Raw genomic sequence first — 27717 nt, 5'->3', positions numbered from 1 at the left:
ATATTCATAGATTTTCATGGGTACATGTATGTAGGTCTTGGCGTGTTCGGGTCTTTTCCCGTGTAAGATTGACAGCATCTTGGCAATGTTTTGATGAGGTCCCACTCGCCATCTTCAGGCTGGTGCTTTCAGATTCGTGCTTGTGTGAGCAAAGCGTGATCGGAGCTGCTGACTCTCTATAAATACTGGTGGGGAGGTTGTCTGTGTTGTCATTTCTTGATTGGTTGATGGAGTTGATGTTTGCAGATTGCCTGGCTTTTTCGTAAGAACATGTGTGGCTGAGGTATTGGCTGTGTGTCTAGACAGGAGTCCCATGGGAGCCAAACTTGTCTGCCCTTGCAGACCCTGAAGAATAACAGAATATCAGAGTGGGAAGGGACTTTGGAGGTCTTCTATTCAAGCAGGAGTCCCTATACCAGGTATCAAACTCAAGGCCTGGGGGGCGGGGGTCAGATCTGGCCCAGGGGCACTTATATCTGGTCCAGGTGCCACCCTGGAAATAGCAAAGGACTGGTCCACAGTGCTTCTGCCAGCAAAAATGGGGTTCGGGAGGGCCACACCCTCCTGAGCTCCGTTTTCACTGGCAGAAGGTTGCAGGAAGCCGTCCCAGGCGAAAACAGAGCTCAGGAGCCCATTTTCACTGGCAGAGCACTTGGGCCACCACAGGCACCCCCCCAACATGAGTGACATCATGCTTGCCAATGCCCACTCTGGCCACGACCACCTTGGCCCCCCAAGGTCAAACACAACCTTGATGCGGCCCTCAATGAAATCAAGTTTGACACCCCTGCCCTATACCATTCCAACTGATTGTCTAATCCAGGGTCCCCAACCACCGGTCCGCGGACCGGTACCGGTCCATGGAACAAGTCCTACCGGGCCGCTGGTTTGCTGGGCGCCGCCATCTTTTTGATGAAAAAGTGCTTCCGGTGAGCTTTTCCGGGTAGAAAGCTCACCGAAAGCACTTTTTCATCAAAACAAGATGGCGGCACCAGCGCTTCCGGTGAGCTTTTCTGGGTAGAAAACAAGATGGCGGCGCCCAGCTAATGCCGGTACCGGGCCGCGCCATAAAAAAGGTTGGGGATACCGGGCCGCGGCATAAGAAAGGTTGGGGATCACTGGTCTCATCTCTTCTTAAAAACCTATCAATTATGGAGGCAAGCCATTCCATTGGTTAATTATAACATTTCCACCTCTACCCCTTTAACGTTTGGCTACGGAAACATTAAGGAATAATCTTTGCTATCTTCCATCTTAGGAAATAGATTATTTCTGTTATTCATCTCTCCTCTTCACATTGTGTTTGAACCAAATTGTTTTAAGTTCCTAGGCATAGTGTAAAAAAAAAGAAGAAAAACATATGAAAAGAACTGGGTTTATTTAGTAAAACTTTTCATGAAAGAATTTTTTTGTAGATGAAAATGTTACCTTCTTTATATTTATGGAACTTGCAATCATAATTTGTGCTTTATATCTTATGTATGAAGAGGGACTAGAAAATATATATTTTTTGATAAATGGATGCTAGGGAACATTAGCAGAAATAACTGTTACTCTTAGGTGCTGTTTGTGGGCTTCCTAGGGATCAAAATTATTGCAAAAGATGATTCCCCCTGCTTTGGGGGGAAAATACCCATTGATTTCAATTTTGTCTGCGTTGATTCTGAATGGCTGATCCCTATGCACTTTTATTTGTCTCCAATGAGTCAAATAGTAAGAAACAGAAGTGTATATAGTCTTTAGTGTTCAATAACTAACCCACTATTGTTGTGGAATATAGTGTCTAAATGTTTGTCTGAAATTGTACAGTATAGGGTTTTCTGCCTGAACAGGGGATTGAACTAGATGACCTCCAAGGTCCCTTCCAGCTCTGTTATTCTGTTATAGTGGTCCTTATAAATACATAGAGTAGTATCTTTAAGTTTGAAGCTATTTGGTCTTGCTCATTTCAGACAAGCTTCTTAAATGACATCTGGATTTTTAAGTTATTTTCTTGGTTTAACTCTTTTTTCTCCTCTAAGAATACAGAAACAACAGACATTCCCTTTTTCTCATTAAAAGGCTGCCTCATCACATGCCAGCATTGTATCATTCCCCATGCTGCTGCTTTCATTTGTATTACTAAATTAGAATAATAAAATCTACTGCAGCATAGCCAAAGCACTACAGCTGCAGGATTTCTAACTTCCTATGCACATTTGGGAGAAATTATTGTAAACCACAATGATTCATCAGCTGGGGTAAGCAATGCCTCAAATCACAAGAGACTGCTTGGTGTATAACTTACACAGATATTGCAAATTGGTTATTGCAGCAGCTCTTCCCTGAGTGACTTAGTAACTAGTCCAAAGAGCTCCACAAGGAACAGAGTGCCTCATCAGTTTTATATTGACTATGTAAGTTGCCGCTCATATCAATTACTTCATGGTATCTATATGTAGTTTCAACACTAAGTATGATCTTCCTGATTAAACAGAATGCTGCTGAGAATTAGTTTATATTTACCTATATATGGTTAATCACAATTGTAAGAGCTGATCCTGCCAAGGAGAAAACTTGATGTAAACATAGTGGGCAATCACCACCTCTACCAACTCCAGGCCATCCAGAGACTGACCACGTATCCACTAACTCTGAAGCGCAGGATGAAGAAACCTAGAATTTAAAGTTTAATGGTCCTCTGTATCTGGAGATTTACCATCCTTGGTTTTGGGTGGGATTGCAGATTCCATCTACTGCCCCAGATGGATGCAGTGCATTATCTGGAGGTCCTTCTGGACTCACTGATTAAGGACCAGGTGGCGGTTGTGGCTAGGAGGGCTTTTGCCCAACTATGTGCACCAGTTATGCTCTTTCTAAATTGAGAAGCCTTTCTTTCAGTCTCCCACGCTTGGTTATCTCCATGGGTTAATGCAGTGTGCTGTACATGGAACTATCCTTGAAGAATAAATATCTGGAACCTGCAGCAGGTGCAGAAAGCAGTGGCACAAACAGTTTTGGGCATCCCTAGGGTTGCACATGTAATATCTCTGCTATGTGAGTTGCATTGGGTGCCAATTTGCTCCTAGGTCCAATTCAAGATGTTAGACCTTTAAAGCCCTTCATGAGGCCAGCTACTTGAGGACCCATCTTATACCAATTACATCAACCTGCCCTTGAGGGCACTCTGTCTGATTTTTTAAATGTGTTTTTAACTCCTATTTTTAACTTTTTATTTATCTATGTCCCTTTTATATGAGTGTATGGCACTCAAGTGAAATGGGCGGTATATAGATAGATTAGAATTAGATGATAGATGATAGATAGATAGATGGATGGATGGATGGATGGATGGATGGATGGTGGGTGGGTGGATGGGTGGATGGATGGATGGATGGATGGATGGATGGATGGATAGATAGATAGATAGATAGATGTATCAGAGATTCAATATACAACATCTGTGATTTGTTTGCATTGCAGTGGTCAGGCAGCCATTATGTTCAAGGCTTCATTCTGGTTTGCCATACTATGTCTATCTGGCATGTCCAAGAGTCGTGTCCAAGAGTCTCCTGCCAACAAAATCGAAGTGCTGAATATGGACTTAAATGTCTGGGCAGCTCTGATTTATTGCCAAGTCCTGATGTGAAGCCTTACAATAATAGTTTTAACTTTGAGTTTGGCTGAAGAGCAGTATAATTAAAGCTGAAAACAGTGTGAAAAAGCATTCCAGTGTCTCAGGCTCTGTGGAAATGCACAATTAAACTTTGTTACACTTTTTAAAATTAAACAATGAACACGATGTGGGAAAACTATGAAGGAAGGCTATGTGGAACTATGTTATTGTTGCACTAATAAAATTGTCCGTCCTTTCAGGTCAGCCATGTGTGCCTTTCGCTGGTTTCTGAGACAAAGTTGGCAGACATATTATGGGGTAGTTAGTGAGGAATCTGTGGGCCATGCCAAGCAGAGCAATGATAGGAAAGGAGTTAATAGAAGAAGAAGAAAAAGATCCAGAAGATATACTGTATATTCCCTCTTTTATTGGGGGAAAGTTTAGGAAATGAGAAGGAAGAAGAGGGAGAGAGAGGGTGAGTTTGACTTTTCTGGAGCCAGATCTCATTTCATGGAGGAGAAGGTCTGCAACATCCTGAGACACTGATCTTAACTCTGCTATTTAGATAGTTATAGTTACATTAATTAGCAGATCAAAATAATTTGAGACTTCCTACACATTTTTAATCCTATTTCCCCCCACAGATTACTTGAATAACCTCTGCCCTGATTCTGCTGAATATGAAGATACACAAGGTAATTTTAAACAACCTCATTTTACCCAGAGCTGGGAATGATAAAACTCATGTTGCTTTGAGTTTGTGCCACCCACTCATTTTGAATTGTTAATGAAACCAGAATTCCTTAAATTAGATACACTTCATTCTAGAATGGCTATCTAGAATGAACATTATGTCTAATGGTTATTTAATAAAATTTCTGCTAAATCCTACTTTTCTGATAATTGAGGGCATGACTTTGAATTTTAAATGTCTTTATTGAGTTTGTAGGTTTTATCTTCATGATTAAGAACCTAGGAAAATAATAATTTCTTGGATGTGTGATAAGGACTTTTTCTGAAAACTCCACACACTCTAGTATCCCACTTAAAGGGCTCTTAACATGTATTCTGACTCAAACTTTATCAACTTTTGACAAAAAAGAAAAGCTTAGCCTGAAATAGGCTTTTAAGCACACGTAGCAGAAAACTTAAATCTCAGAGTTAAAAAGAGAAACTTTCATTTTATGATTCATGAGATTATAGAATTAGAATGGAACTTTTATTTTATCTCATTATATTATTTCTACAATATGGAAAGGGAGAGGCTACATTAGAAACTTTTAGTACCTTAATTGCAGGCAGTTTATATTTGTAGTAATATATATGGAATAAATGTGGAAAGATCATCCTGTTATTTATAATATCCTTTCTAATTATTCTTTTTATTTTGTAACAGCAAAGGTAGAATTAATTAGGTTGTAGAATGAAGTAATAAATTATAAAAAGATCAACTCTTATGTTTAAACTATGATGGTTTCTACACAATATAAACAATATATTTATGCTAAAAAAAACACCTTTGTTCTCCTGGAGAAAGATATTGTTCTGAAAGAATGCTGAATGCCCTTTACATAGAAGGGTGCAGTAAAAAATTAATAATAGCAATAATAATATATAATTTACTTTATAAATTTCATAATAAATCCATATGTTATTCCATTGCATTGCAGCGGCCTTGCTCATCATATCAGAACTTACAGATAGAGCCAATGATAGCATACAACAAGGGGTGAGTGCTAAGTCCTGACTTCAGAAATTATAAATCAACACTATCTTGATTATTGTTAAAAGTGAAATAACACGTAAGAGACTTAACATAATGGTATATTCAACTTTGACAATGTATGTGCATTTTGATGTTTTAACTTTGTGTATACAATTTATGTTATTATACACACATTAAAGTATTTATGTCCAGTAAGGTCTGTCCATAGAAATGAAAGTGATTGGTTATTGATTTTTTTAGAACAAAGTAATGGGAGGGTACAACGGCAGGGGAATTGTCCAATGGGAGGATGTAGTAGCCCACAATACTGAAGCAGCTTAAGTTGCAGTGTAGATGTGCCATGTGAATTATTTGAGAATGCCAGCGGACAAATAATAACTGTGCCTTGGTAGGTTTCAATTTTAGCATGTTTTTCCTCATCAAGGCTTCCTGACCTCAGGACAGGTCAATAGTTTCATCAGTACTACTCATGGTAGAGACATAAAGCTGAGTATTATTGGCATACTGCTGTTATTGAACCCAGAAACCGATGCATGACCTCTCCCAATGGTTTCATGTAGATGATAAACAGGGAGAACAAGGACAAACCCCTACAGCATCCCAGAATCTCATCTCATATCACCATTGAGTTGAGGGAGGAGTGGAACCATTGAAAAATAATGCCTCTAATCCTCAAAGGCAGTCCAGATAACTGCCATAGAAGATATCAAAAGCTATTGAGAAACTTACTAGAACTAGAACAAGCACACTGCCTTCATCCAGATCCTGACAAACGTTATCTACTAATGTGACCAAACATCTCCAGGACTGAATACTGACTAAAAAGGGTCCAGATAATCTGCTTCATCTAGGATGTTCTGTAGCTGATTCTTCACCAGTGTACCAACAACCTTGTTTACCTTCCCCATTGATTTCTGATACCAGTTCCTGCCATTTTGAGATGGAGCATCCAAAAATTGGCCATGAAATAGGTGCATCATTTTAAAACCACCACCGCAACAGGGAAGACTCTGTTACAGTAGTGATAAGAGCTGAAGGGCCAGGTTAGGGACAGATCATCATGGAGAAAATCTATTTATGTGGTTCCTAGGAGTTGACAACAATTTGATGGCACACAATCAGCTTCATCAATCAGTCCTATTTCTATTGTATTCCTCAGATGGTTTCCTCCTGTTGAATGAGTCCTTTCCCTATCAAAAGATTTCTAACAATGACTGCTCTAGAGCAACTGCTACATCTAGAGCAATCCAAATAAAGATTATTGGACAACAGCAATAGCAATACACTGCTTTGTAATGCTTTACAGCATTTTCTAAAAAGTTTACAGAGTCAGCATATTGCCCCCAACAATCTGTGTCCTCAGTTTACTGCAATCATCCTGTAAAGATCTGGAATAGACCAGCTTTTGTTTGTATGAGAATAGGAAGTGGAAGATTCCTACATACAATCTAAAAATAAAAGCACCCCTCTCTCTCTCTCCCTCCCTCCCTCCCTCTCTCTTTCTCTCTCTCCCTCCTTCTCTTTCTCTGCCCCTCTCTCTCTTTCTCTCTCCCTCTCCCTCCCTCCCTCCTATTCTCTCTCTCTCTTTCTCTCTCTCTCCCCTTCCCCCCCACTCTCCTTTCCACAAATGACCCATTAAAGAAGCATGGAGGGGATCTCTGCATAGTGCCTTTTGATTAGCAATGCTAGCAGGAGCCTTCTGAACATGCACATAGACTTACAGCCCCTGCAAACCATCTGGGTGATTAAAATGTTCCAAAGGAATCAAACAACAGAGACCTGAGGATTGAGATGTTACGAGAGTGAACCGAAGCTGTGAATATAATGACTGTAATTCATTAAAATCTCATCCTTTTTGTATCCATGTGCCATCCAATCCTATCTCTTTAGTAGCAACCGAGGTCTCATTAGTTTTATTTTAGATAGCAAGATTTTACAGCTCGTCTGTGCTCATTGATTGTGTCCAAACTTTTCAACATTGGTACATAGTTAATAGAGTGAGAGTCTGGTAAATGAGCATTCTGATCTCTGAAAAGGAGGCCACATTTTATGGTGTATTTAATGTGTTACTATTACCAGTTAGGATGACAGCTGAACAACTGTTATTAAAAAAAAAAATACAGCTGATCCTATTAATGATACAGCTAACAGTTTGCTCATCTTGGCCTGACTTGAAAGTTTAAGAGCAGACATGGGTGGGGCACCAACACATAATCCGAAAGTGAAATGTAGACTGGGAAGATAAATAAAAATGTCACAAAAATATTCTAGAAAATTAAAAGTTAAGTTCAATTCAAGGTAGAGTGTTTCTGCCTCAGCAGATGGCAGTGCCCGAGTAGCTTTGAAAATGAAGCAAATTCAAACCCTGGTTAATGCTGGGTAACTCCCAGGACTATAGGCGAAAGAGAATTTTTTTAAAAAAAATTGCAGAAGGAAGCAATTGCTTACTGTTGCCAAGAAAATTACATGAATGTGAATCACCAGAAATCCAACACAGCTGGATGTTATTTCTGTTCCAAGCAGCCAAAAACATCTGACTATATGAAAAATAAAGTGACTGTAGATGTTACATTAAAAAAATCCCACTTAAAATTCAATTTATAACAGTATAATCTATTGAACATCTTAACTATGTGCATAGCTTCCCTCCACACACCCCTCCCCCCCAATAATTATAGGGCCAAAGCAAGCAAAAGACATCCATGGACTTCACACTTCCATGAATGACATTGTTAAAAAAAAATAAGGGTAATCCAATCTGGATCAGGATGCCAAGGAGTTTAAACCTTTGGGCCTGTACATATTCTAACTCTGATTAACCTTCTTTGCCTGCTAATTTCCTGAGTGGCAACTCATCTAGTAGGTCCAATGTTTAACTAATCTGAAATCTCAGTCTGAGAAAGAAGAAATGTAGTGTGACATCCCCCATGTTGCACTGCCCTGTTTTGCCCTTTCATTAGGATTACCATATCTGTGCTGCAGAAACTCAGAGAGCCACTAGTCAGGGGTCTTCAAACTTGGCAAGTTTAAGACTTGTGGACTTCCACTCCCAGAATTCCTCCTCCAGTCATGTTAGCTCAGGAATTCTGGGAGTGGAAGTCCACAAGTCTTAAACTTGCCAAGTTTGAAGACCCTTGCACTAGATGACAGCAGAGCAATACATAAACTTCCAGCTCTTTGCTGCTCTCTAGTGGTTTCCTGAATTTTTGCAGCCCAAATACCACCTAATGCTCTTGCCATAGTGCATCGAGTAGGAATGTGATTTCTACAGGTAAGTTCATATGCAATTATTTGGAGAAGAGGAAAGAATCATTAGTCCCTTCAAGCCAGTGTTGGACAAATTCAAGATGGTTGTGCTAAATAAAGATGTAAAAGAGTTTTGTCGCAAATTCCTCTGAGAGATCATCTCAAAAACAATTCTGTGCAAGGGTGGACAGAGTGGCAAGTACTATATTTCAGTATGCTTGCCCTTTAAAAAGCTAGTGTGCACCAATCTCTTGCGAAAGGGGCTGCTGCTTCCTTCTTTGACATCCCCATAAATATCTATGATCAAATGATCATTTCAGGAAGCGTTGGAGAAAGAAAGATACTTTTCTGAAGAAACCCAGCTTAGACCTTTTGTAGTATATGTAGCAGACAGAGCTCTTACCAAAGATAAGTAAAACTGTAGAAGAACCCTTAGACACACTGAATATCCTTTTAAAGGATATTGCAATTGCCGTTCATCCTGGCAAAAAATTTTATTTATTTATTTTCACTACCAGATTAAAAAAAACTGTACAAGAAGTGGAGTTAATGGCCACATAGCTGATTATACTAAATATGTTACTGGCTCAATTATGATGCTCTTTTTAAAGCTAAACAAGGTAGCTATGCTCAGAAAATGCCTGGTATCACAGTGTTGATAAGAAGTAATAGGTATCCTCATTAAAGGCAGGAGTTTAGGGGTGTTGATCTAACTGAACAAAAAACAAACGTCCTACACTGTTCTTGTGGGTACACCAGTAGCTTAGCTGTAAAAAAAAAAAAAAAAAACAGCAATGTAACTCTTTTCATAGTGGGAAAAGAAGGAAACATCTGCTAGAGGCAGATCAAGCTGCTTTAGAGGTACATTAGCAAGGGATAGTGAAACAGTTGGCAATTCTGTTGTGGAAGATTGGACACCCCCAACAGAGTGTATACCTGAATTCTTGTCAAGGAGTATGAAAGTTCTGCATGGTGGAGAAGTTGTATTAATTAAACTAAGTGTTGTGGTTCTGAATTCTCACAATTAGCTATGGTTTATAATTTATGTTAGAATTCTCTTGTTTCTCATCTCAGTTGGATCACTATAATTTCAGTGCAGAAATCTTGGCACATAGCATAACACTTCATTACACAATATATGCAGTGGTTGGATTCAAAAAATTTTACTACTGGTTCTGTGGGTGTGGCTTGGTGGGCATGGCTTGGTGGGCATGTCAGGGGAAGGATACCCATAAAATGCCCATTCCCTCCCCATCCCACTAACCTCCTTTCCAGCTCCATTCTCCTGTGCAGGGCAACCAAAGAAGACCCAGCCGATCAACTGGGACTCCGGAGGCAGAGAATAAATGGGGGCAAAGCCAGTCGGTTCTCTGAACTACTCAAAATCTCTGCTACCGGTTCTCCAGAACTGGTCAGAACCTGCTGAATACCATCCCTGAATATATGTGATAGTAGACAACAACTCAGCACCAATAACTGATGATTTCTTCCTACTACTTCTCAATCTCAGATAGAAATTCACCTGTTTGTTATTTGTGGATGCAGTTGTATATGTACAAAGACCCATACTTACTGTATTCTTACACTAATCTATTTCTCTAGAATTTTCTTCATTTATTAATCATGTTATATAGAGACTGGTGATGCTATATTTCAGTTGCTTTCCTTCATTCAAACAGAAGCACATCATGTGCATTAAATATAGTAAATTTCTATTAAACCACACTATTTTTTTCTTTTTTATCCACAGGAAAATTTGCAGAAATTGGTACATATAGAGCACAGTGTCAAGGGACAGAGCAATCTTCTACAACCAGGAAGAGTAAGTTCTCTTTTTGATATAACATTATTATGTAAAGATTTGAGGTTCAGTCCAGTAAAGATTTGAGTTCAATAGATCTGATATCCTTGATTATTTATCAATATTCAGTACAATATGACACTGCAAACTTTACGGTTTCATTAAACCATTTCTCTTTAATTTAAAAGGCAATTAATGAGTGCCTTGAGTTGCGTCTGTATTCTGATTCAGTTATTGAACTACTGAATGTAAACAAAAAAAAAGATGTATTTGTGCCTCTGTTTTCTTTCTCAGATATTTCTGAAAGAAGGGACATTAATGAAAGTGTCTGGGAAAAATAGGCATCCTCGACATTTATTCTTGGTAAGATTTTGTTTTTACTGTCTATTAATATGCAGTCAGATGTACATGAATGGATCTTTGCAAATAAGGCAGGCAATCAGCAATGTATTTCCTAGGGAATAAATAACTGGACACAGTGGGACTTACTTATAAGTAATCAGAATTCTTTTTTTTTTAAAAAAAACAAGTTTTATTAATTTTTAAAACACACAAATTATCATTATTCATTACATGTTTAAACCTTTTTTCATTGTAAATTTAACAAGTCAGATAAATTATGATTCTGTTTTAAACCATTTCCATATAACATACCAAAACCTCTTATTCAATTTCTCTTTACTTCTCTTTACTCTTATTCAATATCATTATTATTATTTCATCTATTTCTTTCTGACTTAGTTACCATTATTCTCATTCTATATTTCTACAAGTTTTTACTAATTCTCCCCAAAAAAACATATACACACAACACACAAAACATAAAAAAAATCTTTTTGGAAAGTAACTTGGACCCAGGTATCTCTCTCTTCATGGACTTCAATTATATTCATGCTCATCTTACATATCATTACTTATTTTATTTACCATTCTAAGCCTTCTATATTAACTTCTCCACATATTTCACCCTTCTTAATTCTATCTTAATTAATCATCTTAGTTTGAATCATTATATTTGTATCTTTTGTCCATTTTTTATCATCCCTTTGTCTCATTCCTTATAAAAAGAAGAAAATAAGTTTCTCCTGAAATCATTAATCAGAGTATGATGCCTTTCTATCTCCCCTAAGTTAATCAAATTAATCTTTAAAATAATATCCAATACCCAATCCGATTTTGCTTGGTACATTCTATCTAACTAGTACATCCAAAATAATTAAGTACATAATTAGACAATAAATCCAAATATTAAAAAAAAGATACTATAATAAAAATTTTATAATAACATCAATACCATAATCTTATTAAACTCTTTAATTAAAACAGTATTCTAAACCTCCCTATTATTAAATTTTAAAGCCAATCATTTTTAAACATTTTAACATTTTAATCTCTTATCAACTCTTAAACCATTACAATACTACCATCTCATCTTATGTACCTTGCAAAATCTTTTTAAAAAATTATACTTTATCCATTATCCATAAAAATTCCTTTTTTTCATTTAATTTCAAAACATTGTAGCTTTTCTCCACCTTTTCCCTTTCTTTCTTCTCCCAACAAACCTTTCTACCCCGCCTTCTTCTAGCCTCTGCCTTACCAGCTTCCCCTTCTCTGTCGTATTCCTTTTCCTTTTGTTTACTATCATCATATTGGTTTTGCACCTTATTTTTCCCTTTCTTAAATGTTTTTTTAGATCTTAAGTCCTTTAGTTTTCTTCTTTTCTCTCTTCCTTCTTTCTTGATCAAATTCTGAGATTCATTAAAAATGGCTCCTTCCTTTCTTTCTTGTTCCTCTGCTGTCTTCATCTGTTGTAATGTTTGTTGATAGTTAGTAAGCGCCATTTCTAAAAAAAAAAGGAAAGCTTCTTCCACACCATCTTTACCATTTTTTTTTTGCTTGTTCATATTCTTTTCTTAGTTCCTCAACAGAAAGAGCCATTATAAATCTTTTCTTTTCTTTTCCCCTTCTTTCTTCTTACAACAACCAGAATATTCAAAAGAAAATAAAAAAATAAAGCAGTCCCAAAGTTATCAGTCAGTCCAAACCAAGGCAGAGTTCTCACTTTCTCCTTCTGGGGTAATATCAATCAAAGAGAAAGAAAGTCCAAATCTGTTTAAAATCTTATTGCAATATATTCTAGTCTTCAAATCCTTAAGGCATCTCCTCCAACAAAGTCTTAGCATACAAATATTTTCTTTTTAATCCTCTCTCTTCCCACTCATCGCTTAAAACCAATTTTCACCTAAAAAATAGGTTTCTTAATATCCAGTTATTTATTCCGTAGGAAAAGAGGGAAAGCTATCCTTTCAGCACCATCAAACTGCCGCTTTTTTCCTCTTCTGGCAGGTATTATTCAGAAAGTCATACTTTTCAGGAATTTTATTAAATATGTCTTAGAGTCCTAGGAGCCAAGAAAAACTTTCTCCTCTCAAGCACTTTCTCCACTTCCTCCTGCGCATTCTTACCCGGCTGCCAGCTTCTTTGTGGCGGCCATTACGGATCCGCCGCTGCACCGTCCTGGGAAAAGGGGTTCTACCGGCCGGGGAGGGGTCTGCAACACCCCCCAAACCCCTCTCCGGATCCCCCTACCTTCAACTGCCCCTGCAGGGCAGCCTAGCTCCGTGCACTCCGTCTGGGTCGGAGCCCCAGAAGCGGCTAGCGCGCGGCAGGGGATCGCGCAGTCAGCAAATCCCTGCCGCCGCGGCCGACAAACCGGAAGTCCTAAGTAATCAGAATTCTTAATGTTGCAGCAATATAAATGCTAGTTTGGACATTATTCCCCAAAACTTTAATAAATATTTATTTATTTTTTGCTTGTGGGAAGCTGGCAGGGAAGGATGGAAATCATGATCACGTCACCATGGCACCCTGCAACGGTTGGAACTTCAAGGACTGTTCTTAAGTACAGTTAGCAGTGTTGCAAGTTTGAACAATGACTGAACATGTGGTCATTAACTGAGGACATTTACATTACATTTACTTTCTTATTTGAAGCCCAGTTTTAGTCTATCAAGATTGTTTTGAATGTTATTTTTGAATTCTAGTTCTTAATTAGATTGTTAGCTACCTACTTAATTTTGTATTGTCTGAAAAATTGATTCCTTAAAAGATTTAAAAGATTAAGAGCAAGTCCTGTGGCTCCCCACTTGATACCTCCCTCAATTTGATGAGGATCAATGGATGAGTATATTTTTGAGCATGGATTTCAAACTAGCTGCGTATCCACTCAATAGATATATAATTCAGCTCATACTTAATTGTCAAATAAAATGTCAAGATATATTATGTCTACATCATTCCCATAGTCTACTAAGTTATCCAATGGAAAATCGAGATAAAATTAGTTCTTAACCAATGCGTGCTAAATTCTAAAAACCATTACATTGTTTTCAGTGCATTCATGGTTCAAATACTTCAATATCTGCTCTAGAATCTTCCAAGGAGTTCAACTAAATTTGAATTCAACTAAATTCTCCGTCTAAATTTACTTTTTTCTATGTACTTAGTTCCCAGAGCATGTTGAATTATATTAATGATAGGAAGTCTTAAAGCATTCCTTTTTTAAGTTAGTAGATGGCTTCAGATACCAACTACAGTGGCAAATTTACCAGTAGTGGGTTTTTTTTTCCTCTTGGTTGCTCTCTTTCCCTTCCTGAAGCATTGAAATAGGACCTAGAAATATAACATAGTTTCAGTTTCAATGATGTTTTCCTAGTTTTTTGTCATTCAAATTGCAAAAGACGAACTCATTGCTATAAGCTGTGTGCGTTAAGATAAAAGGAAAACCATTTCTGAATGAAATGTGAATTTAGATTGTGCTTCAAGTTGTGTGACTCAAAATTAGACTGGCTGTTCACTGCAGGGGGGGAAATAATTATCTCTTGGCAGTTGGAAGTATTGCAAAAGCGAGTTTTTGTGGGATTTAATGGCACATGAACAAATATATACTAGTGACATCCTTTCCTGTTTTTCATCTCTTCTGCCAAAAATGAATAGTACAGTCAGACATCTCTATTGCTATGAAGTAAAATTTGGAGTAACAATGAAAGCTAATGATTTAGATCATCAAAAATAAAACAGCCTGTGTTGTCTCATGCTTAGGACTGTGTTTATAAATTTCAGGTAACAAAACTCCTGAAAAACTGTTGGAACATTATTCCACATAGTTGGTTGATCCAGAAGACAATTGTAAAAAGTGCCATGGTAGGACTATGTAATGCGGTTATTGGTTCCTACTCTATCTAATAATTAAAATAATTTGCAGAAAATATAAATGCCCATATTGCACAGCTGCAGAATAAATAGCAGTTCATTTATGCATGGTATGGTACTAAAATAGAATGCATAAATGCAGCCACCACTGACATAGATCATAGGAATTTGTCCTGAGTAGCATTTAAATGCTACTGAAAAGGAGTATATTCCTTTTCTGGTTTTATGTATGATTACTCTGAAGTAAAACATATTGAACTTTGCAGACTGCAGTGCAATCCTCTAAAACAAATATAATTGTCTATTTATCTATTATCTATTCAGCAACTGTAGATTTTCTGCGCATTGCTTTTTAAATAATTATTTGTTAAGCAATTAGAGGAAACAATTGGAAAAATCTGACAATCCCAGACCAGGCCAAGTCCAAAAATGCAGGGAATTTCTAGAATCCTGGCACTTAGACAAATCAGCCATCAATAGACACATAGACATAAACAACATCTATAGTCTATGCAAAAGAGACAATCAACCAGCCCAAAAGAGAAAAAGACTCCAGCACCTCTCTACCAGTAATCAGCACTCAGATCAGCATAGATTAACTCCAAAGTTAGCTTCAGACCAACAGTCAAGTAAGCAATACTCCAATCAAGAAACTGCCAAAGAGCCATCAGTAAACAGCCCAACCAAAGAATTTCTAAGGCCACCCAAACTCACACAGATAGGCAAGACACCAATATAAACTGACAGCAAACAGCACTCCTTACTAGCACAACCAATGGAACAGCTTGTCCTCAGAAGTTGTGGGAGCGCTATCACTTGAGACTTTCAAGAAGAGATTGGACTGCCATTTGTCAGAAATGGTGTAGGGTCTCCCGCTTGGATGGGGGGTTGGACTAGATGACCTACAAGGTCCCTTCCAACTCTGATTATCTGTTAAATCTGTTAAACTGATTATGTCACCTAGTTAGAGTAATGAAACGTTTGCAAGAAAACAAGCAAGCTCATAGAGCACCAAGGATCCCTTGAACAAAATAAAATCTTCATTCAAATAGTATGTTAATATTGACCATATTTTTTTTAAAAAAAACAGTACCTTTAGACAAAACCACCCAGGATAACTCCTAAACTTTCTGTTGAATGAATGAACGAATGAATGAATGAATGAATGAATGAATGAATGAATGAATGAATGAATGAATTCATTCATTCATTCATTCATTCATTCATTCTTTTTTTTTTTTAAACAAGTTTATATCTATTCGACACATTCATTCATTCATTCATTCATTCATTCATTCATTCTTTATTGGCCAAGGGTGATTAGACACATGAATTTTTCTTAGTTGCATGCGCTCTCAATGTACATTAAAAAAGGATACATTCATCAAGTATCATAAGGTACAACACTTAATGATGATCATAGGGTACAAATAAGCAATCAAATCATACTAAGAAACAGTCAATATAAATCGTAAGGATGTTGAAAGGAAAGATGTTGTGGAGAGATACTGGCTTAGCCAGAGGGAGGTATCAAGCATGGAACTAGTATAGAATTATTATGGTGACACAAGAGAGCAAGGAGCAATTCCCCTTGAATGCAGCTGAATCTTATCTAGCTTGACCCAAATGTAGACTGCCAGTCTAGGAAGATTTCTGTGAAAGTACCTAATTGAACTCTTTGTGTGTAGATCTTGTGGTTCATGAACAACAGGTGTATTCCTGATATTCTATATATAGAGCACTGCTGGTTAACAGTTACAGCATGGATAAATACACAGTCAAACTAATTATGAAGCAATTTAATTTGGTTTTAAGCATTATACAAAATAAGCTATTTATTTTAGGGAAACTTCAGTATTGACTTTCAGCATCATCAATTAAAAAGAGACCCAAGGAGTGAACTGAGATTTCCCAACTGCAAAAATTCAACAAAAATAAAGCAACACAAACAGAATAAAACCAGGTTACTAGACAACTTGGTCGATCTGTTAGTAATGTACAGAAATGTGTGTAGTAACATGGAACTAGTGCACAAAGATGAACTATGCAATATCTTCCATACAAATGTTTTATATAGATACTCAAAGCTGACACGAACATTTAGCAACATCATTCCTCTCCTGGCTAGCTCAACAGCATTAATTTGAATTTCCTGGTGGCTAGTCATGAATAGTGGTAGGACTTGAGACCTTAGGTACATTTCCCTGAATGTGAAGACAAAGCAGATGGGAAATCACTCTAAAAGGCAATTAACAAACACAACCATCATTAATGTTTAATAAAACCAAAGGATAATAATCATGGCTGCCATAGCAACAGTGCAATAGGGTAGCTCCCATTGTTATAATTAATGCAAAATATCTTGTGTTTTGTAGAACTTTTTAATATATTTTTTTCTTTGCAAACAACAAGCAGAATGTATAGCCAGGGCATAATGCAGTGCATGCTGGGGAAAGCCTGACAATCCTTCATACAAACTAATTTTATGGGATGGCAGGGTGCCCTTCATTAGCTATCTTTTCTGTGACCTGAACTGACCTCATACTAGGTAGCTACATTAACAGGCAAAGCAAAGGGCATAGCCTTCCCAGTAATTAAGTAAACACTGCATATTCAAAGAAGGCTACAACCTAATTTTTATCTGTTTTCTACAGTGAAATCATCTCATTTTAAAGGCTAAATTAATAACTGCATAAATCAAGACATTTTTGTGGTTTCATAACAAAATTAACTTCTCTTGATATTCTTCCTGTGACATTTCCTCCTAGAAAGTCACATTTAATCTTTTTTTATAACAGCCAAGGGAAATTCATTTTCGTGATCTATTCTTTAATAGCTAAGAGTCAGGTTTTTTCCTCCCTTGACTTTGCCAATTCCCAATTTACAAGAAACTATCCTAGATATATCTTTGTAGAGGTTTTGGTACTTGCGGTACTGGAATCAATATAAATTCACAAGGGAGAGTCAGATATTGTGATTATTAAATTAATATTGGCAAAGCAATACATAAATGTGACACAAACTTCCTTGAGAAGCCTTTGGTTATTTTTTTATGTAGGAAATCTGTATTTGCTGACCTAGAAAAAAAATCTGAGACAGTAATAAATGAAGAATAGTAAGTAGGAGACTATGGAGATGAATAATGTAACTACAAACTAAAATTCAGACTACTTTTAGAAGCAGTGTTCATATATACCTGTCAAGTTTCAAATGAAACTCCATCTGGCTTTTTGGTAGGAAAAGCCCTCAGCCAGTCCAGCAACCTACTAATAATTGCAATAAACTGTATTCTTTATCAAGCATCTATTTCTTTTAACTGTTCCATCTCCATATTCTCCAAATCTGTAACAAAAGGTTCTTCAATCTTCTGGAAAATACATGGTAGATACATTTGCTATAACTTTTGCTTTTCAGCAGAACAGAATCAGTGGTGGGATTCAAATTTTTTACTACCGGTTCTGTGGGTATGGCTTGGTGGGTGTGACTTGGTGAGTGTGGCAGGGGAAGGTTACTGCAAAATCCCATTCCCTTCCTGCCCTATTAACCTGCTTTCCAGCTCCGTTCTCCTGTGCAGGGCAACAAAAGAAGACCCAGCCAATCAGCTGGGACTCGGGAGGCAGAGAATGGATGGGGGTGGGGCCAGTCAGAGGTGGCATTTGCCAGTTCTCCAAACTACTCAAAATTTCCGCTACTGGTTCTCCAGAACTGGTCAGAACCTGATGAATACCACCTCTGAACAGGATAATATTGCAAAGTAGACTTATAAAATAATTAGTTGCAGACATTAATGGAAGGGTTTCCCCATGTGCCTGAAGAATTCTGGAAGTTGAAATCTACATATCTTAAAGGCTCTGAGATTAAGAAACACTGATCTATATGAAATGGCTAAGGGGAATCACTGGGATTTTGAAGCAAGAAGTTACCAACTTTTAGTTGACATTCTGCTCTATTTCTCCATAATACCTGAATCAAAAGAGATTGTGCTGTGTCTTAACAGCATAACATGATGGGTGGAAGTGAGCCAGGAAGCATCTACTGATTTTGTGGGAGTTTTTGCAGGCTTGAAATTGGGGAGTTTATCTGTTCTGCATGGGTTGCACTCCCTCAGAAAGGATAGCAATAGCACTTAGACTTATATACCACTTTACAGTGCTTTACAGCCCTCTCTAAGCGGTTTACAGAGTCAGCATATTGTCCCCAACAATCTGGGTCCTCATTTTACCCACCTCAGAAGGTTGGAAGGCTGAGTCAACCTTGAGCCTGGTGAGATTTGAACTGCCAAACTTCTGGCAGGCGCCATCACAGCTCAGAATAGGCATATAGGTTTGAGAGTGTTGATAGAATCATCATTATAATTGGAGGCTAGGAATATCTATTATTAATTCTGTTCAATATGCACCCAATGCCTGTTCTTGGATAAGATAGCCAAGCTATAACTGTTCATGCATTGGTAACCTCACATTTAGATCATTTACATGGAGCTATGTTTGCACTTGGTCCAAATGTTGTATTTGGTGCAGATTACAGCAGCCAAACTGGTGGCCTGGCCATACACAACTTAACACATTTCTTGAAACAATTTCACATTGGCTACTTAACTACCAAGTCAGATTCAGGGACCTGGATATTTCTCAGATTGCTACTGACCTTATAATTGATTGATTGATTTGATTTCTATAGTTGCCCATCTCAATCAATGACTTTGGGTGGCTTACAATTGAAAAAGATTTGGCCAATCATTGAGATCCTCTGCTTCATCTAGTGAGGATGGTTGATTCTCAAGAGCTGACCCGATCCATGGTACTTACCCACACTTTGGAATGCTGGAAGAATAATTCATTTTCTTCCTCTCCTCTCCCATAAATCAATGCTGCTTTATACTGTTTTAAGGTTCTATTTTGTATATATTTTATTGTTACTTTTATTGTACACTTCTTTGAGATGCTTTGACAAAAAGAGGGCTATATAAGTATATTGGGTAAATAAGATAAACAAACTATGGATTTTATGCTAATTTGTAATAAATCCAAAACAAAGAATAATGTCACATTTTAATATTTCTATGCTTCTAAGACATGACTAGAATAATAATGACTCTATCTATCTATCTATCTATCTATCTATCTATCTATCTATCTATCTATCTATCTATCTATCATCTATTATCTATCTATCTATCTATCTATCTATCTATCTATTATCTATCTATCTATCTATCTATCTATCTATCTATCTATTATCTATCTATCTATCTATCTATCTATCTATCTATCTATCTATCTATCTATCTGTCAATCTATCCCAAATCAAATTTGTTAGTCACTACAACTCTTTGACTCAGTCCATTTTATTAAATAGACGTGTATTGGTTTGATCTTTGCCATTACTGCCATGTTGCCATCTCTGAAAAAACAGTCCTAGACTAGAGTTTCACCAAAGCCAGCATCAGCCTGGACTTGTTTCAAGCTTACATATAATTGATTTTATTTTTTCTTCATACAGATGAATGATGTCCTGCTGTATACATATCCCCAGAAGGATGGCAAATATCGCCTTAAAAACACATTGGCTGTGTCTGGCATGAAGGTAATATATCAATAAAGGAGAATACGGGTAGCTCGGGTTTGAAATGAGGGAGTCCTTGGTGCTCCCTGAGCTTGCTTGTTTTCTTGCAGATGTTTCACTTACCCAAACTAGGTAACTTTATCATTGCTAGTCCACTACCACTGATGATGTTACCTAGTTTAGGCAATGAAACATCTGCAAGAAAACAAGCAAGCTCAAAGAGCACCAAGAACCCCCTGAAAGTAATGTTCACCCTTTTTTAATGTACTCTTATATTTTGTTCATCTAAAACTTCTTTGTTTTGAATAAAACTAAAATAAAATGGAACATATATACTGTCCAATCGGGATTCCTTAATTCCTTTCTCCATAACTACCAGGATTTGCTAATGCTATAGGAGAAAGAAACTTCATAGTGAATCACTGTGTAGTGAAGAAGTTATGTTGAATTTGCAGAGAAACAAAATGCAGAATACAAAAAATAATATTTAGATGAGAATTTTCTGGAACTTTGTGATGATTCATCCTCTACTTTACTATTTATCTCCATGTGATTCACTATCTTTTTTACATTTTTTTAAAAATTGACCAGAGGAGAAGCAGCAGGCATGCACAGAAATAGAAAATGCAAACAAGCAATGCACATCATTTCAGTGTAATTTATTTTTCGTATCAAAAAAAGTATTGCTTTTTCACAATCATGCTTAACGGGTCTGACTCTTCAATTATCAATTATTTCCTGCTTTAAGAAAAAATAAAGCATATCCAGAAAACAGTAAAGTAGTGACCAGCCTCACTGTGTTATCCTGGAAAACACTGTGAAAATTTTTAATTTTATTGTTTTGTAATCATTCTGGTAATGTTTGCTGATTAATAGAACCCAATATAAATTGAGGCAAATTCATATAATCTGGGGGGAAAGGAGAAGGGGATGGCAGAGGTTGAGATGATTAGATAGTGTCATCGACTCAAGGAACATGAATTTGGACAAACTCTGGGAGACAACAAAGGACAGCTGAGCCTGCAGTGCTGTGGTTTCACGTGGTTGTGAAGAGTTGGGCACAACTTAATGACTGAACAACAAAATATGGTCTGGATTGATTGCAGAAGCACCTAGTCTTTTGCAACTTTTTTTTATCATCAAACTTCAATCTTGAATGTGATCAAAAAGGATAATAATTATCATCTTTAAATAATTTGATATAAATTCAGTTTAAATGTAATTCAATTTAAATGTGATTTTCCTATGTATTTTTGAGTGTGGTTTGTAGCACAGCACTCATACATTTGTTGTTATTGTTACTGCTGCTGCTACTACTACTACTACCACTACTACTGTAGTATTATTAAAATTGATATGCTGCCTGACTGTCAGTGGCTCAGTGTGGTACAGGGTTTTTCACCTCTGGCTTAGTGACTTATTTTGGTTTCAGCAAAGCATTAACTGAAGAGTTGGCTAGGTGTTGATAACAGATGCAATCACACCTCTTTGGAAAAGGGACTCAATGCTCATCAAATTGAAGTGTAATTTCAGTTGAGGCTACATAAGAATCTGGCCCAATAATTTTCAATGATGTTTCTGGTGTGAATTTTGAATCCTGAAAACAGTTACTAATACTTCAGAAAATAGGGATGGAATTTAGAAATACTTTTATAGTATATAAAATTAAATCAAGGTGAAGCAACAAGACTGAACAGAATAAAAATACAAAAATATAGGCAAAAAATATCAGACCCACCAGCACAGCATGAAAGATTACTAACTTGGAAAATATCCCATAAAATGGGTCTCTAGATTGCAATTAGATACACAAGCTAAACATTATTCGATAATGAGATATGATTGTAATAGGATGCTTTTAGTGTATATTAAACACTTGAAGTTCACAAAAAAGCAATGATCAGTATACAAACAGAAAGATTAAAATAAAAATATAATATAAAAAGTAAATTGTGTCAGAAAATGCTGAATAAATTTATTGTATTTAATAAGAAGGAAAGATTTAATGAGAACACTGTCACAATCTGGTGGATTAAACTTTCAGGAAGGTGAATTTTATTGAATATTAGGATAAACTTCTTAATAGTAAAAGCACTTCAGTTATGGAATAATTTATCTAAATGATTGGGGGTTCTTTAGCTGAGAGAACTCTTCAAACAGATGCTTTAAACAGAAGTTTGGATATGTTCTAATATACTTGGCCTGCCTGAATTGAGCTGGGGTTTGGATTAGATGCACAAGATCCTCCTCCCCCCCATCTCTGAGTTTATGAAAAAAAAAGAAGTGAGATCAAGGTTCATAAAATTTTATTCCAATAAATGAGACAGGTGATTCAAGCATAAATAGTCATTCAAGCAGGACAAATTTACCGTGTTTCTCCAACAATACGCCCCCCCCCCCAATAGGAAGACCCACCATGTTTTCTAGGCATAAAATGAAATTAAGCCCCTCCTCCCAAATTTAGGCCTATTTTAAAACATGCAAAATTGGGGGGGAAGGCAGGGAGGAACTTGCCATTAGGAGTGCCCCGCGGGCAGCTATGCCTCGCCATCAGCCACTCCTAACAGCCGATCATGGCAGAGCGCGGAGGGCTCCCTACCCCCACCAAGCACCTTTGCTGCAGACCTGGGTCAGCAGGTGGGCGGCATTGGCGTGGATGTCCGCCGGCAGCATTTCAGCCGCTTCTCAGGCCTCCGTAGCTTCCACAGTTCCCACCGGTGCTGGCGCCTCTCTCGCCAGTGCTGTCTCCAACAACAGCGTCTGAGTCGCTCCCGCTTTTCCCCCATCCCTGTAACAACCGGGGAAAAAACATTTTGAAGTACCTGGGAGCGCCGCACGCTGCTTTTTGGTTTAATCCTGAGTGGCTGGGTGGGCGTGAGAAGAGCCGAGCGAGCATCTCTGCTGCTGCTACCCTTGGTGCTCCAGCCTCGGGCTCTGCAAGTTTCCAAAAGTCCCGGTGTGCAGCCCGTTCCTGCATTCCAAGCACGCCCAGGCCGAGCTGCAGTTGTCCCTCTCTCACCAGCGCCATCTCCAACAGCAGCGGCAGCAGCGGCGGGAACCATGGAAGTTACGGAGGCGGCTCCCCCACCCAAGAAGCGGCTGAAATGCTTCCATGGTTCCCGCCACTGCTGCCGCTGTTGTTGGAGATGGTGCTGGCGAGAGAGGGACAGCTGCAGCTCGGCCTGGGCGCGCTTGTAATGCAGGAACGGGCTGTGCACCGGGACTTTTGGAAACTTGCAGAGCCCAAGGCTGGAGCACCAAGGGTAGCAGCAGCAGAGATGCTTGCTCGGCTCTTCTCACGCCCACCCAACTGCTCGGGATTAAACCAAAACGCAGTGCGCGGCGCTCCCAGGTACCTCAACATCTTTTTTTTTCCTGTTGTTCCGGGGATGGGGATAAAGCGGGAGAGACTCAGATGCTGTTGTTGGAGACAGCGCTGGTGAGAGAGGCGCCAACACCAGCAGGAACTGTGGAAGCTACAGAGGCCTGAGAAGCAGCTGAAACGCTACCGGCAGACATCCCCACTGCCCGCCCGCTGACCCGGGTCTGCAGCAAAGGCGCTTGGTGGGGGTAGGGAGTCCTCTACACTCCGCCATGATTGGCTGTTAGGAGTGGCTGGTGGTGAGGCGTAGCTGCCCGCGGGGCACCCTAGGCGAGGGTGCATGGGGGGGGGGAGAAATTAATTCACCTCCGAAAAGACGTCCTAGCCATTTTTTCGGGGCTCAAAAAAAAAATAAGACCTGGCCTTATTATATGAGAAACACAGTACATAAGTTATCTTTGGAGACTATGCCTTCATAGTCTGTTTTATTTTGAGAAGTATTGAGTCAATTTTCCCCCCCACATCTTTCATGGCCATGTATTAAAACCTTTACCAGGTTGTTGTCTTTGTACTCAAAGGGCATGAAAGAAGCTTTCACTTCCTTAAGATATCTATCACTTTTGTATCATAAAGAGAAGCTCAGCTCTAGGTAGATGTTCTAAGAAGCATTTGCAAAGAACAACATGTTGCTTTTGGTACATGAAAAAGAAAGATGAATATCTCCCAAATATTTGCATATTTGGAAGATAAATGAAGGTGCCTCCATCAGACAAATGCAGTTTCTTTTTAGGTCAGCCGTCCAGCAACAAAAAAGGCTCAGAACGTTCTGAAGATTGAATACGCTGAAAATTGCCTAACCCTATCTGCAAGGTAGGCTATGTTGTACCAGTATTCAGTCATTTGTTTTTATTGAATTTGTGGATCAACACATCTGTTCCCTGAGATCTCATTAATGTCTTGCTATATTTAAACTCCAATAATGTACATGGTATTCTATTGGATAACACTCAGTGTTTGACCATAAAATAAGCATCCATTTTAACTGAAGAGTCAAAAGATACAGCAATTTCTATGCTCCTCGGGTGCCAAAAGCACTTCAGAAGTACTTAGACATAAAAGGAAGAGTAGAAAATATATTTCTAATAGACATATGGCCTGCTTCTTCATCTTTTATAACTTTTTTTTCTTGTCATGCTTTGTCTGCTTCTCTACTTATAAGTTCACTTGTAAAATCGTGTCTCTGAGGTGATTGGAGGGCTAATGAAACGAAATAATTAGCCAATTCTACCCAGTGGGTTTAAATGCATTTTTATAGCGCTTAAATGACAGAAGGAAGATTAAAAACTTCACTGACAACTTAATGGGGTCCCTGTTTAAAAGAAACCATCTTAACGAATTAACCATTATCAAAATCAGAAAGAGCATGCGGTTGATAAAAAAGAAAATCTTGCTATGTTACTGAATCAGATCTCTGCCTCCTCCACCTAAAGAAAGGTTTGATGCCTATGCTTTTAATATCTAACCACTTGCTTTATTTTACTTAAATAATCTGGACAGTAATATCAATTACGGAAGCAGGAAAATAAAACAGCCTGAGCTGAATCTATGCAGGTAGTCCTTGACTTACGACCACAATTAAACCCAACATTTCTATTGCTAAGTGAGACATTTGTTAAGTGAGTGTTGCCCCATTCGAAAAATGGTCGTAAGTCACTTTTACAGTCCCTGACAAGCAATGCCCAAAGTCATTGGGATTCAGTTCCTTAAGGGAGGAAACTTGGATTGAGATATGACACAAGGCCTTCTGCATGCTTAAAGGAATCTACAGAATTTCCTGAATCTTCAAAGGAATCTGAATTTATTCCCACCCTACTTTTTAAATGAATTAAACTTAACACAATCTACCGCTGAGTCTCTTGACAATTGACATGGATATGGCAAGGGTGATAACAAGTATTCATATGGTGCCCATTAGAGAACAGAGTTAAACTGAGTTGACATTTCAACAAACAAAGATAAAATCAGAACACAACATTAGCTGAGGCTTCTGCTGCTTCGCATAGTAAACAGTGACCTCTAATGACCAGTTTGCAAAAATATGTGTCCCTATTCTCCACTTTTGTTATCTTTTTGTATTATTGAAAAGCATATTAACAAAGTGTGATGAATGTGAGGGCAGCGCTCATTCTCTATTTGTCAACTTTTGGGAAATAAATATTTCAGAGTTCTCTGTTGCTTTAGAAAGGGAGACAAGGCTGGCACGCCTATAAAGAAATGCAGCCATTAAATAATAGCAGGTTGTAACTTGGATCAAGCTGATTCCTTCCTTTCTCTCGGCAGCTCATGCTCTGAAAGGGATGAGTGGTACAGCTGCATCAGCAGAAGCATCCCAGAAGGCCATGGGGCTCACAGCGGAGGCGGCTTCCACAACAGTGTTGAAGTAAGAGAGCATATGAGTAGATTTAGGAAAAGAAGTCTTGCATGGTCAGACATTTAGATTATTTTCATTTTTTTTAGCAAGGCTGAAGGCCAAAAGCTACTGCAATACTATATAAGTTTTCATTATTCAGCTGACTGAGATTACTGCTAGAATCCCAAAGGTGCTTTTTCTTGAGGCAACTGGATTTTCTTGTTTTTTCTTTTGAAGAAGTTTTGATTCTCATCCAAGAACTTCTTCAGCTCTGACAGGATAGTGGGGAATGGAAGGATTTATACTCCTTGCAGACAAAAATGCAGACTAGAGGAACCAGGAGCACTACTCAGGTGATCCTGAGGAAACAGATAAACCTTCAGGTGCTTCAATGACCCTCTAAAAGGATGCAAATAACCAGCTGCCTGCAAGGAGTATAAATCCTTCCATTCCCCACTGTCCTGTCAGAGCTGAAGAAGCTTCTTGAATGAGACGTGAAATGTCTTCAAAAGAAAAAACAAGAAAGTCCAGTTGCCTCCTGAAAAAACACCTTTGGGATAACCATGACCTGGATGACTGAGAATCTCTACAGACTTACTGCTGGAATGTTACTATTTTAATTAATTTGTTGTAAGTTTTATTTTTGTTGTTATTATTTATTATCATCTTCTGACTAATTTCTGTGAGGAAATCTATTTTTAATTGGGATTATGCTATATAAAAGGCTTCATTTAAAAAAAAAAACTCATCAAGTTAAATTCTTGAGAGAAAGGAAGATACTGGGGCTTTGTGTTCTGAACTGAAAATGAATTATTTAGAAAATTATAAGATATTTTGCAGAACAAGCCAGAAATATGAATATGCTAGAAGAAAGAAGATTCATCCATATCACCATATTCTAAAAACGTATTCATATATCGGGTTGCTTCTCACTTCATGTTTTTAGAGGGAGGAACCATTGGACAAAATCTGTTTATTAATCTAAGATACCTACTCTTTTAATAGCACTGGCAGAAACATTTCCAAAATAGGAGTGTACATATATGCCCTTAAGGCTCTAAGAATCACACCTTAATTTATTCTAAAATCATTAGCTTGTCTATAAAAGTGAATGGAAAATATCAGCAAAATAGCAATTGCAGATGGCACTGTCTATGTCTGGCCAAAATAATGCTTTCATTATTTCTGTGCAGATATTCATTTAAAGAAAAGGGTTCCATTTTTAATGTTTTCTTCCCAGGGCCACAAAAGATGTGGTCAGAGACATGATATAGGAGTGTGGGAAACCAAAAACATTTGGTTTGTTTTTGGGAAGGTGGTGGTGGGGGGGACAACTTCAGGCAACTATTTCACACTTTAACTCTTTCCCCAAAAGTTCTTATAAGTACGCACAAATATTTATCCCTGCCACTCAAAGGCATTCAGTGGATTCTGGGAATGCTCTGGAGAGTGGAAGGGCTATTTATAGGGCTGTAGGCCACAGCCTTGAACTTGCCTGTCTTAAAGGAACATCTTATTGTGTTCTACAGAAAGTATCTTCCTGATTGTGACATTTCAGTTGAACATGGAAGCCAGCAGTAAATCCTTACAAATATTTATTGAAGTGATTCAGATGAGGCATGTCTTCTACATCATTATAAGCCATTGTATTTTATTTTCAGCTTAGGGAAAGACTGGGAATGTCTTTGGGTGAGAGGCCACCAACTTTGGTACCTGTATCTCACGTCATGATGTGTATGAGCTGTGGTTGTGACTTTAAACTCACACTGAGGCGTCATCATTGCCATGCATGCGGGAAGGTAAATATCTCAGAGAACTGGATGCCCTGTGATCCTTG

The 27717-nt window shown here is 38.0% G+C and overlaps 1 protein-coding gene across 4 annotated transcripts in view; it reads left to right on the top strand.

Annotated features, from left to right (window-relative positions):
* The window catches only part of FGD5 (FYVE, RhoGEF and PH domain containing 5), a 154762-nt gene that overhangs the window by 115551 nt on the left and 11494 nt on the right, over positions 1-27717 (top strand). For all 4 annotated transcript variants that reach the window (XM_087954647.1, XM_026678403.2, XM_026678412.2 and 1 more), the window contains exons 9-16: positions 4240-4290; positions 5266-5324; positions 10318-10389; positions 10663-10731; positions 20086-20169; positions 24261-24340; positions 25811-25910; positions 27542-27679. In XM_087954647.1, the coding sequence (XP_087810773.1) occupies positions 4240-4290; positions 5266-5324; positions 10318-10389; positions 10663-10731; positions 20086-20169; positions 24261-24340; positions 25811-25910; positions 27542-27679 (653 nt within the window). The remainder of the gene's footprint in view (positions 1-4239; positions 4291-5265; positions 5325-10317; positions 10390-10662; positions 10732-20085; positions 20170-24260; positions 24341-25810; positions 25911-27541; positions 27680-27717) is intronic.

Source organism: Notechis scutatus, chromosome 2, assembly GCF_049901735.1.
Source record: "Notechis scutatus isolate UNSWTSFEM ecotype Mainland chromosome 2, rNotScu1.2, whole genome shotgun sequence".
Lineage (NCBI taxonomy): Eukaryota > Metazoa > Chordata > Lepidosauria > Squamata > Elapidae > Notechis > Notechis scutatus.
Note: the sequence above shows the minus strand (reverse complement) of the source record. Positions and strands in the feature narration are given on the sequence as shown.